Raw genomic sequence first — 14021 nt, 5'->3', positions numbered from 1 at the left:
TCCTATTTTTGAAATTGTATTTGTGCACATATACGGATCCCTTGATAAAGTTATTATGTTAACCAAAAATTTCTGGATTTAGATAAGATTTATTTGTGATTGTGATAATATCTTCCTTATGTGTATAGTATACAAGTTTTTTTGGTTTTAACACTGTAGCCCAGGGGTGGGCAAACTACGGCCTGAGGCCCACCAAGGGTTTTCGTGCGGCCTGGGAACAAGTCATCATTCGCACTGACTCTGTTTGTGTTACTCTGTTTATGAAAAAAATGTGCTTGTTTTGAAGTTTAAGTTTTCAAATATTAACAACATATTAACAACTGAAAATTAATTGTCATATTCACCCCGACCCAGAGTAGCCCAGTTGAAACATGTATAATCAAAGTAATTCTGACAGGCCATTGTTTGATGTCGAACATTGCCGAAGGCTAGCACTAATCCATTACGTAAGATTGTTGTGGCTAGAAGTGAAGAACCGGACATCGGAGTTGCGAAGTCACAGACAGCCAATTGTCACCTAGGTGTCGAAATGTTTCCAAGATCAAAAGAAATTGCCTGAAGAAGTGGGAGTGTCTTAACTTCTTTCCCTGCAAACAGACAGACAGGTTGAACTGGCCGCTAAGACGATTGGACAGGGGCACAGCGCCACCCAATCAAAATCGAGATGGGGGGAGACCTTGATTTGGGTAGAATGATATCCCCACGTTTTCCGGCAAAAGTTAGTTCCCTGAGAGAAATTACCCAGAGAAGAGGTTAGCGTAACTCCAAATAGCCATTCGTTATTGGCGGGAAAATCTTAAAGCGGGAAATTCTAAGTACAGAAAGCTTCAAATAAGGAAGCTTTGAGGGACGGACCAGTTTCAGTTTGGTCCCGTAGTCTCAGATAGAGAGACGGAGGAAAGGAGAAGAAGTTGAAGTCTGGGAGCGAAATTGGAGGAGGAGATAATAGAGAGGGAAAGGAGAAGAAAGGAGAATTTGAAGTCTGGGAGTGAAATTGGAGGAGGAGATAGTAGAGAGGGAAACGGAGACAAAGGAGGAGTTAGAGGAACGGAAAGAAGGAAGGAATCAGCGGGAAAGAAATAGATGAGTAGATGCAAAGACGGGGAAAATCGAACTCACACTGTAAATCACGGGATGAATTAGGCTGTCACTTGGTCGAGGGAAAGACGAGTGATTGGTAGTTATCGTTTTTTTTAAATCATCACATTTATTAAATTGTTATTGATTGAATTTCATCTTCGTGTTCTCTATAATTTAACCGTCGGCATTGCTGACTGGGGGCTCAGAGCTGTAAAACTATCTTGTCACTAATTTAACTTTCTAACCTAACGAGCCAGGGTGGAACTTTCATCATAATTTAATTAAATTATATTGGAAGAACCCCACCCCAATACGTCAAACGTCACATTAATTATGATGTTATTTAGAAAAACCTTTTGTTTTTGGTATTTCAAATATTAATTATTTTACTTAATGAACTATGCGGCCCGCGACAGGGTGTAAATTTGTGTATGTGGCACTTGCACTGGAATGTTTGCCCACCTCTGCTCTAGCCATATTGAAGAGTAGAATACTCTTGTCACTGTTTAATTATAATACATCACATTTCCTTGTATGCCCATTTGATAGTTTTATTAATATTTGTTTTCTTTATTATTATTTTCCATACAAAGGTAGCCATAGTTATGGGATCCATCCCACAATCTAGTAGTTCAACAATAGTACATAGTATTATATTGTATTTCTAAATACAGTAGCAAAATAGTATGGCACAGAGAGAGAACAGGGGTGCAGAACTTTTGTCAAAAACACGTTGACTATGGGCAAGTAAATTAAAAAGTTGACTTGTCTGTATAAATGACCATCTTTTCTTTGTTTTAATAGTGGAAGGCAGGACTGTTAAAAAGTTTACTTTTATTAAGCTGCACCATATAAATGCATGCACTTGAGATCTGTGACAGCTGAAACACACCGGATATTTCATTTTCTCTTAGTTTTCTACTTTTATTATTAGGGTCTACAACTTTAACAAGAATGCATTCCCAGTCTCTAACTGATGCAGAATCGATAGTAGCATCTGAAAGGACAAATAAGAATTTTGCTTTATATATCCTCGACTTTTGTCAGTAGGTCATCAGATTTACAGGTTTTTTATTTGTACCTCACCAGAATTTTATCATCTGCAAAAGATTTTCTCAGCCTTGCTATAGTATATGCTGTGTTAAACAGATTCTTGTAAAGCTCAGTTTGGCTTACATTGTATTTATTGATCACTCTATCTAAATCACCCTCATCTTCTTTATCAGATTTGACCTTTTCACTAAAACATTTTAATTGACATGTATTGTGCTTGGCACTTTTTGGTTTGTTAATAGTGCATCTTTCCTTGTGATAACCTGTTCTGCAAACAATCTGCTGGTTTTCGTTGGTATCAGGGCCATCTCTTACATGCATTGCAAGCTGCAATTGTTCGATCTTTGTGGGTATCGTGCCACAGAAACTTCTGCAGCCAAAAATCGTTGAAGTTCCATTTCTTAATTTATCATATTCCATGCTATATTCCGGTTTAGTTTTAAGCTTCTTTTAATTGTAGCAATTTATTCAACTTTTCTTCATCTTGCACATGCTTTATAAGAAAACAATCCATCCAGATGCATTCTGTGGAAAAGCTATCATAGTCGCACATAAAATGGTTTCAAGGACTCAATTGAATGGTTCAAAATAGCAGATTCCTTGGTGGAAACTCTATATTCCAGTCAGTGAAATTTGTTCTTGTGTAAAACAGCACTGTCTGTTTCAATTGTTTGTATCTACAAAACTTGTGGCTGCTTTCAGCCCTAATCAATACAGATCAGTAAATAGACAATGCACTGGTATTGTACATGCTGGTAAGAATGAATGACATTTGACTGAGTCATATCAGAGACTTATTAAAATGGTAATAGCAGCTGCCTCACTTGGAACTTAGTATTAAGAGGTTAGTGTTAGGACTGATTGACCTGGTGACAGAATAATGTGACTAGGTAGGGCATGATGCTACATATCTTCAGCATGATGCCCCAGTGATTGACATCACTGCAAACTGTCACACTGAAGATATAGTGATGTGACTGAAAAATTGTTAATGATGTGTTAAAAATCTAAAACACATACACACATACACTTAATGTCTTTTCATTTATTTTCATGATTGTTAACTGACACAACATTTGTGGTATTAGTCAATATAAAACTTAGTAGAGAGTCAGAAATCTTTTCATTTCTTTGATGTAATAAATTTGATAGCTGTTCCAATTAAGAATATTTCCATATATTGGACAGTTTGTTTTCCTTTTATTTATTATTTTCTCACACCAGTACTAATTGTAGAGTGACTGCAAGTCAATTCATACTGGACATGATGACATAGTTAATGGTTCTCACTGCTCGGCTCCTTAAAATGCAGTTAGTCTAAACAGTATTAAAAAATTTTTCTCCCTCCTTTCATCATGGTATATAGTCAGTAATTATTTTGTTAACCCCAAACTATTATTTACATTTCTATCACATCAATAAATGGGTCTTGATTTTGCTCTGGATTTCACCATTGACCGAAAGGTAAGATCCGAACAAACTTACCTTTCGGTCAATGATGAAATCCAAGATTGTCCGAATGCAAAATTGCACTGTGAGTAGGGTTGATGTCCAGAGATCAAGATCGGCGAACAATTATTGCAATTTTTCCATTATATCACAAATTGAACAAAGTGTGTCGCGCTGTTTTGAAAATTGAACTATTCTTGATTACGACTGGCCTAAGTTGGAAATTAGCAGATGCAATTAGGATAAACTAGCAGTGTTGGAACTGCTGAGGGGCGCGGACCGGTGTCTTCCCTTGTGTTATGTTATTACAGGTTAGAAGCCTCCATCCCTTGATTTTCTTTGTAACGAGCCCCTGTGATTTATACGATATTTATGTTGTCCAAATATCAAAAATGGGGAGGCAAGGGTCAGAGGAAACTCGGACTAATGTACTATATAATAACTACAATATAGCACATGTATGACAGGTCCATTGTAAACAACGATACGAGCCCCTGTGGGTTTTTCAATGATTTTTTTTACCAGTCCTCGAAAATTAATAACGGTAATAAACTTTGAAGTGTTTTAATGGGAAAGAAATGTAATTGCCAGTACCCAAATAAAATGTAACTTATTTCTTAGTAACGCTGTCAGTATACATACTACTACGAGTTCTGCCGTGCAGATAAAATAATGCGATCTTATTACTAAACCACGAAGACTGATAACGGTCATAAATGGGTATGAGGCGTACTGTTTCGTTTAATTTCAGGTCTAATTTAAAAACGAGTCTATTGAAAAATATAAACGTACAAAGAATTCATAGATACGGTTATAATAATAATACTAATAATAATAATAATCATAAATAATAATAATAATAATAAAACTAAAACTACTAGCGAAATAACCATGCAATTCAACCAATCCACGAAAATTGATAACGCCACCAATAGTGGTCTAATTTCAAAAAGTACTTAAAAAATTGTAATAGTAAACAAAATAAAATGCAATTACCAGCTCTGAAATGAAACGTACAATGAATTATTAGTAACGGTTAAAGTATATACACTACCGATCTGATAACGTAATACTAAATTTCTAGCAGCACAAGTCTCAACGTCAATGTTATTTTCTAACAACCACAATGTCCAATGAAAACCATCATTTCAACAAAGTCATTTGCATATTTGCATAAATGAATATTTAATGACTGGTAGGAATTCTCCATCATCCCAAGTGTTCAGCACACGATAGGCTATACATGGCGGCCAGTATTAATGGTGGAGAAAGAACCCGGGAAAACCCCGGAAAGAAGAATATATTTGTAAATTATGCTTTAAGAACAGCCTGGTTATATTTTCTATTGACTGTTTCATTAATTAACCCCACCCCCCAAAAAAAGAAAAACAAAAAAAAAAAAACATTCCATTACTGGATTTGTTTTCAGTATACACACTGTACATAAAATGCTCACATTTTGGAGAATTCTTTTAATTCCATGCAATAAATTAAGTTGTTTGCACTTGTTAGGAGCAAAACCCATGAAAAGGAGTATACTTTATTTGATAATTTGTTATTTCTGATGTTCTGACCTTCTCAGAAAGTACCATATTTATTAACCTGAGATGAAATTTTAAATTTGGCCTGTAATCTTATGATGATTATCTGCCAATGTTTCAATATCAGCTGATTTGAAGTTTCATGAGCGCCTCAAGCGTGACACATCTCAACAAATTATCCGTGGAAACTAAAACTAAAATTTACAAAAGAAAGCAAGAAATCGGAATTGATAGGCAGATTGATTCCATATAGAAACATAACATTCTTGACCAGCAAAGTTGTACGCAGCCTATGCAAAGATGCTGAAATGTGTTTATTGGTAAAAAGGTTGTTTACAAATATTCGAGAAAAGATTTAGTAGCATATGTGCCATCTTGTATCATTGTCACATGATCTAGTCTGATGTTTTCATGAATGGCGTGCATATAAGATAATACGCTTTATTATCTTTCAAAGGATATGTCATTGACAACACAATTATTAACTATTATAATGAACGTTAGCTTACAATATTAGCCTGATCTCTGTTTCACTATTACCTTTCAGTCTCACACTCATATCCTTTACAACAGGTGTGTCCAAACTTTTTGCAAAGAGGGCCAGATTTGATAAAGTGAAGATGATCAAGGGCCAATAGTTCCTTCTGAAGTTTTTTTAACCACAAAAGTTATATGCAAATATACACTGTTATAGAACAATGAATAAATAATATAAATAAAAAAAACAATAAAGAAATAAAATAATTTTTATTGTCACAATTATCTTTATTTTTCAAATGGCAATGTAACTAAACATAAGCCACTCAGGCAGACAAGGAACAACTCTAAAAACACAATTCTGCCTTTCATTCATATCTGGAGAGTCAGATAACATTGAACTGTATGTTCTACCTTAAATTTCCATGAGTTAGATAAATATCTTTGCCTCATGGCCATTTTAAACAGGAGTTATAACTAATGCAAAGTGTTCTGTTATCACTAAAGTTGAAAACAAGTGAATTTTGCTTTTGTCTTTTAAAAGATCTTTCAGAAAATAAAAGTTTGTGCCACATATACAGGTACATAATATCAACAGTTTAACCAAATCTTATTTAAGAGTTTAATAAAATAATTATCTTAAGTCCAAGTGCATAAGTGTGCTTTTGGCTTTTCACTGTTACAAGTGAGAGATGTTACCGTTCAAAACACTCAATTTCAGATTGATCAAGAAACCGATATCTTGCTGACACTAATGAGAAGAGTGATACTGAGATCTGGATTTCACTAAAGAGGCCAGGTTTGGTTTGAGGGCAGTGGTTGAGATGGGTAAAATGTCACGTAAGTGGGAGTCACTTAGTCTTGACCTCAATCGGTTCTTGTTTAAGTTCATGACAGAGAATGTCTGCTCACACAAATATGTGGAGCCGAATAAGCTCAGAATATTCTTAGCAAATGTTCGCATTTCTGGAAATCTGCTTTTATCCTGCTGTCCGTAAAAGACAACAAGAGAAAGCTGCTGATGTTTTTTGCACCACTCATCGTCACACTGCAGCTCAATGAGCTCTAGCTGCAGCTGTGGAGGAGCATCATCAGGGTCCACGGAGAAGGGAGAAGAGAAAAGCAACATGTCCTTTTCAATAACAGGAAAATCCTGAAAGCGTTTGTTGTGTTCCACAGAAAGAGATGCGATAGCTGTTGCATAACTCTTCATTTGCACACCGATGTTGTCCTGTGGGAAACTGTCAATTACCTCTTTCAAAGCTGGGAAGTGCGCGGTGCAGGGCTCTGTTTGGGACAAGTGTCTTTGGAAAAGTTGCAGCTTTGTTCCAAAGGCCTTGACGTGAACGTATAACTGGTTCACCACTGCATCTCATCCTTGAAGATTAACATTCAGCCCATTCAGATGCTTCGTTATGTCAACCAAAAAAGACAAATCTGCCAGCCATACAGGATCGGACAATTCTTTCATCAGTTACCCCGCGTCACACAAAAAAATGTCTTATTTCTTCTCTGAGAGAGAAAATTCGCTGCATTGTGGACCCCCGACTTAGCCTCCTCACATCGTTGTGATATATTATGTTTCCGTATTCATCTTGGATGTCAAGCAAGAACTGCTGAAACTGTCGGTGGTGTAGATCTTTAGAGTGAATAGAATTGATTGCCTTTACCACTGGTTTCATAATATGATCAAATTTGAGATGTTTGGCGCAGAGAGCCTGCTGGTGAATTATACAGCGTAGTTTAATAGTGTTACCTCCTTCTTCGCTGACTTTATTGCAAATCAGTGTGGACAATCCACTTCGCTCACCAGCCATGGCAGGCGCACTATCGGTAATGATCCCAGGAACTTTACTCCACGGTAGTTTCATATCATCAACAGCATCACAAACAAAAACGAATAAATTCGTTCCGCTGGTTTGGTCTTTAAGGCTTTGGAGGTCAAGCAGTTCCTCTATTACGTTCATGTTGTCATCAACTCCTCTTAAAAAAGCAAGATCTGTGCAGTATCAGAAGCATCAGTGCTTTCATCGCAGGCTAATGAGAAATAATCAAAAGTCACTCCCCTGTCCCTCAGTTGTCTCTTAATATCTGACGATATGTCCACCACTCTCCGTGCCACAGTGTTACTTGCCAGGCAAACGTTCATAAATTCTTACTTCTTCTCAGTGAAAATGTTCACCACCATTTTCATGACACAGCCTTTGATAAATGTACCTTTAGTAAAGGATTTGCCATGTTTAGCTATTGACATGGCCACTTCGTAGCCTCCTTTGGTGATATTTTCCTTTGACTCACATGCCCGCGTGAAGAATCGCTGTGTGATGCCAGAGCAGCTTGGAGTTGCTTCACATTTTCAGCACTGTTACTCCCTGTTAGCTTGTTTCGTATGTGTTAGCATGTTTAGTCTGGTAGTGTCTCTTTACGTTGAAATCCTTACAAGGCAACCGTCTCGTTACAAATGAGACAAACACAACTGCCTCGATTTTCAGTGAAAAAGTACTGTAATTCCTATCTCTCCTGAAAGCTGCGGCTCTCACTTTCAACTTTCCTCTTTTTCTTTTCAGTCGCCATGGCAGAAATGAGCGGAGAAGGGTTCGTGTGTTAGCGGGCCATAAATAATACATTATATGACCGAAGCTGCGGGCCGTATGAAATCTTAGCATTGGCCGTGATTGGCTCGCGGGCCGGAATTTGGACACCCCTGCTTTACATTGTTCACATATAGATGCATACTTTTAACTTGCACTAGGACATTTAAATCAGCTAAACTATTGTGTTTATAGTGCCAAGGGGGCCCCGAGTGTCCGAGTGGTCTAAAGCGCTCTTCGTTACGGATCACTGCCATCTCACCTCTGTCTGCGGCGGTTCGAGTCAAAGATTCAGCCAATGTGGGCATGTGAGAAAGCTTGCCAGTAGCTTCTCGTGGGTCGGTGGTTCTTTCCGGGGTTTTCCGGGTTCTTCCTCCACCATTAATACTGGCCGCCATGTATAGCCTATCGTGCTGAAAAATGGCGTTAAACCCCACAACAACAACAACAACAATATAGTGCCAAGATTCTCAAGGAGAATTGCTAGCAAGATTACTGACTGATTGTCAAGACATTTATTTTCCCCCATTATATTTGGCCCATTTACATATTAAATTGATAATTGCGGATGTAATTTCATAATGAAACGTGCATAATTAATGGCAAAATAAATATATATGTATGTCATTAAGGATGTCATATCCAACATCTTAATCATAATGTAAATTTTTTATCCTGTCTTCACACTTAAAATAATGGCTGAAAAGTTTTTGTTCATTTCATGTTTGCACAAAAGAGACAATATCTATAGTTTGATCCACACAACACCATGAATGATACCAGTGTCCGTATCTGAGTGAATTATCACATCATTGCCTTTAATTGTAAGTAAAATTGCGTAATTCATTTTGCACATTAACTATTTCAACTACCTAACAACTGACATTTGGTGATCTGTTTACATTAAATTCTTTGATGTTGCCATAAACTGTGATAGAGTCAGTTTGTTTATTAAGGAGTGATCAGCCATAATGAAGTTGTCTCCCTTTGATTTCTTTGCAGTATAAAATATTGACTCCTCAAGAACTTGGGACAAACATGGTGGATTTCATATACGCAGACCAGTCTTTCATAGCATATATTGAATGAATGGTGGTGAGCTGTATGTCAATTTGAATTATATTTACATCATCCATGCATGAAACTAATTCAGTAATTTTAGCTACATCTCAAGACACTTATGTGGAAATTCAATCAGAAACAGATCACAATGCTATGTGAAACAAACTATAGCATCCCATTAGATAACAGGTTATAGGTAATGGCCACTTAAAATTTGCCGAGATTGAGCACAAAATCTAAACTGTTTAAGCTGTTTTATTTCTAAACCTGATAATAGAGATCTCTCAAAAATAAAAATGATTAAAATAACTGGTCTTGAATTTGCTATAGAACAGATACTTTTGGACTTGTATTTTTACTGTTTATCAACTGAACATCAGATATTTATAAAACTTTGCTTTTGGCGTGCATCAGTTTATCTCTTCAAAATATGCTTGAGTTTTCCAAACTTTGTTCAAAATTCAAATATCTAAATATATTTTTGAGAGCCTTTAACCATAAAGAAATGCCACTGTATTTTCTGTAAATATTTGTAAGCAAGGTTGTGCTGTTACCGTTGGAACAGTCACAGTAGCCCTTTAGATTTGTCTCCCTTTTTATTTTTTCTTCATAAATATCAGTTTCCTATTTTGGTTTGTAATACATCCAGGCGGGAAAGTGAACGTGCCTTCACAGTTCTTTTCATTAAATCTGAAGCCCATCAAAGTCATTTTATCCTAATTTGAAGAGAGTTCTCACCTACGAATTAAAATAGTATTTAAACACATTGTGATGTCTTATGTCTTGGGTTATGCTAACTGTAATTCCTCCAGAGGAAAAGTAGTCTTGGTAGAATTGATGTAACCAGTACTTTATTGTTTGTGTGTGTATGTGTTTGTGTGTGTGTTTGTGTGTGTGTGTGTGTGATTCGGATTTTTAATGTAGCTTTAAAAAATTTCAGTCATATTGCTAAGATGTCTGCAGTGTGGCAGTTTATGATGTCTAGCAGAGTTTAATGAAATGTGATCAACTTTAATGATTATAACAAGATACATATATTCTCTAGTAACCTCAATACAATTATTTTTTCTGTATTTTAAATTGGGAATTATTGATAAGATTATGACTTTATTGAATATGACTAGTTTAGTTTATTCAGTATTATGAGTTAAATCTGTGTCAAGATTATGTAGGGTGATTTGCAAGCCATTAATACTAGTCGATAAAATAATACAATGTTAGTAGTGAAGTGGGCCACCCTAGCCTCATGGGAAATTAGCATTACAGAACCCCTTGGGCCACTCTAGCCTCAATGGAAATTTAACATGGGGAAAAATCACGGGCCACTCTAGCCTCAAGGGAAATTTAACATGGGGAAAAAGTCTTGGGCCACTCTAGCCTCAAGGGGAATTTGACATGGGGAAAAAGTCTTGGGCCACTCTAGCCTCAAGGGGAATTTAACATGGAAAAAAAATAATCTTGGGACTGTTGAGCAACAAGGGAAAATGGAACAGGGTCGGGACCCTATTTTAATAGGGTCCCAACCTGATGGGTCTATGGAAATGGAACATACAAAAAGTGAAACAGGGAGGGGGTCTCTATTTTTTTTTTAAAAAAATAAAAAAATAAAATATGGGGTAGGCAATTGAAAGTCTATCTCTTTTCGAGAGATTGGAGTGGCCCTGAAAAGGGCCTTTGGGTTTCATCTTCTTCTAACTCCTGAACTTCTTTATCCATCCCCTTATTTTTTCCATCATTCCTTTCTTCTTATTCTTTTCTGTTTCCGGTATCCAGTCCGGGTGACCCATGGCTCGAAACTTCTGTTGGATTTTCATCCAGTTAGCGTTTAGTTTCTGTAGTTCTTCCTTTTTCTTTCTATTTTCTTCTTCTTTCCTATCTTTTGCCCACCTGTCCTTGATTTTCTGCACTTCTTCATCTATCACCTTTCTCATCTTTTCTTCCCCTTTTTTCAATTGTTCAACACTCCTTTTGACAAAGGGCCACTGTGACTTTTGTTCTATCTCTTCCAAGAATCTTCTTTCTTCTTTTACCTTCTCCATGGCCTCTTTTATTGTCCCCACTCTGATATAAGGGGGATTTATCAGACCTCTCAATCTCTTCACTTCTTCTTCAGTTAATCCCTCTATCATCTCCCTGGCTAATTTTAATTCGTTCACGTAGTGCAGACTTGTTCTTAACCTCCAATCTCTTTCAATCCTTTCAACTCCACATTCCCCATCCACCATCCAAAAATAAGCATGCCTTAAATTGTTAAACAGTTGGGACACTTCCATCTTCGTTTTGTTTATTCCGTGGAATGGGGCGAATAACGAACACTGAGGGTTCTTATAGCTAAAGCGCGTACGTGAAGGAAAACATCCCCCTAAAAAATTTTTTTTTATATTACCTAGATTATCACTTAAAACGCGCGGACGTGAAGGAAAACATCCCCTACTTTTCTCATTTCATATTATCTACTATCCACATGCGTGAAACAGCAATAAACATACCCCAAATCTACTATTCACACACGCAAAGCATTATAATTAAATCCATACTCTACTATCCACACAAACGTATGTGAGCGCTTACAAAACCCCGAAATCTACCATTCACACTAACCTACTTTATCACTTACAAATAAACACATACACTCGCACTAGGAAAAAAGAGTCGATGTTTATATTCACACCACTCTACATACACACATTGGCAAATCGATTACTATTTCTTTTCTAAAGGTTTGGGTAGCCCTGAAAAGGGCTGTTTGTTTTGAACTCCAGGGCACCTGGTTAATGATGGCACCTTCCAGGCCTGGCACCACACACACATCTTCTTCCCCAGTCTCCTTTTACTTTTTTTGTTGGGAGTGCAGAGGCGGGATAAGTGGCTTCAGAATCCCAATCTTCTGTCTCTGGGATTCTGAAATTTCCTCTCTCCTTTTCATCTTCTTCTTTTTTTCTTCTTTCCTCCTCTTTCATCCTTCCATCTTCGACGATGGCCTCCGCGGCCAGTTCATTTAGTATGCGCCTGGCATATTCCAGGTGCATCTGGAGTTCTAGAAGTTTAGCTAGTCTGGTGTTCATTCTGGTGGTGTTGATCAATCAACAAGGGTAGCTAGACTGCCGAGCGATTTTCAATTTATACTAAAAGTGCAGACGTCAAGGAAAACATCCCCCTAAAACAAAATTTATATTACCTAGATCATGACCAAACAACACGCGGACTTAAAAGAAACAATCACTTACTTTTTTATACTACCCATCACTATTCTAAAAAATTTCATTAAACTAATAATATACTATCCACATACGCAAAGCAGTCAAATCGAACCCAAAATCCACTATCCATGCACGTCAAACAGCAAAAAAAAACAAAACATGATCATAATCTACTATCCTCACTAACCTACTTGAGCGCTTACAAACACAAACACATACACTCACACTAGAAAAAAAGAGTCAGTGTTTATATTCACACTACTCTACATACACACACACTGGCAAATCGATTATTTCTTTTCTAGAGATTTGGGTAGCCCTGAAAAGGGCTGTTTTTTTGCTTGCGTGAAGTTGAAGCTAGGGCAATTTTTAGTTTCTAAGAATGCGACGTCCTCTGAGGATAGACTTTCTGACGATAGGTCTGCTTCTTCGGAAAGAGAAGAAAAACTTTTTGGTATCGATACGACAATCGACAAAGCCTCTGTCAGGTTCAGGTTGCTGCTGCTGCTGCTGCTGTTGTTGTTGTTGTTGTTGTTGTTGCTGCTGTCTCTGAAGTCTGTACTTCTATGTCCATTCTTCTTTCTCCCTGTTAATTTCTTCTCTGAAGAGCTCTTCTATCAGGTCTTCAGTGACTTTTGACATTCTCACATTCTCTATCTCTTCAGGCTTCGGTATCAGACTGTGTCTGACCCTAAGTAAATTCACGTAGGCCTCGTTTAGCTTAGCTAGTCTGGAGTACATCTTCATAGGAGGATGAGTTGACAATGAATGGTTAGACTGGAAACTACCCCGGTTCTTAAAGTCAAAGCGCAGACGTGAAGGAAAACATCCCTATACGGTTTTCGAGCCGGAACGTTCAATGAGTGTCATGAGAGAGATAGTAAGAAGTCAAAGAGCATGAATCAAGATCCTTATAGCCAAACAAAAGACAAAGGCATTTTTTTAAAACACAACATTTTTATTCAAAATTACTTAACGCTAACAAACAACTATAACATTTTTAACAATAATCCAACAATATAACATCAAACATTTTTTTCAAATGCCAAACATTTTTTCAACTCACACATTATTTTGGACAGGGCTGACAACGTTATGAATTAAATTGTGATTTCCACCGTTGGAAGTCATTAGGCCATTGATGGACACTACATTTCCTAGCTTGAGACAAAAGACCGGTACAATGGTCACAAAACCATCGATCTACTTGCACATCGTTTCTAGAAGAAGAACGAGGATCAAACTGATTCACTAAATGTTCAAAGGAATAGCCCCGACTGCGATGATGCAGAAAACACACGCAATATTGTCCACACACCAAGGAATCTGTGCCTTGTAATTTCACATTATTGAATCGGGTGGTCTGAGGATTTCTTCTCATAAAGTTAATGATATCGTCTTCCAAAGGAGGCAATCCATAGGAATTGAAATATTCCACACATCCTTCTTGAGGAAAGTAGACGGCTACCCAGTGGGTTCCTGGGAGATGACTGTCGTCCGTGTTGATCACATAAGCTTGATGGTCTTGAGGTTTGCGATGAGGGAGTTCATCTTTAGCACAGACGACA

General features: G+C 37.2%; 1 protein-coding gene across 1 annotated transcript; it reads right to left on the bottom strand.

Moving 5' to 3' along the window:
• Positions 1-6351: 6351 nt before the first annotated feature.
• LOC149795931 (general transcription factor II-I repeat domain-containing protein 2B-like) lies at positions 6352-6813 on the bottom strand. The gene has a single exon (XM_089963892.1). It carries the CDS (start codon positions 6811-6813, stop codon positions 6352-6354), a length of 462 nt encoding a protein of 153 aa, XP_089820018.1.
• Positions 6814-14021: the final 7208 nt, after the last annotated feature.

This window comes from Sinohyriopsis cumingii, chromosome 7 (genome assembly GCF_028554795.1).
Source record: "Sinohyriopsis cumingii isolate HCF-2022 chromosome 7, ASM2855479v2, whole genome shotgun sequence".
NCBI classification, from domain to species: Eukaryota; Metazoa; Mollusca; class Bivalvia; order Unionida; family Unionidae; genus Sinohyriopsis; species Sinohyriopsis cumingii.
This window is presented reverse-complemented; position numbering and strand designations above follow the sequence as displayed.

Bases quoted from the DNA above. Each gene is read 5' to 3' on its own strand.
- LOC149795931 (XM_089963892.1), bottom strand. From the start codon at position 6,813: ATGAAGAGTTATGCAACAGCTATCGCATCTCTTTCTGTGGAACACAAC.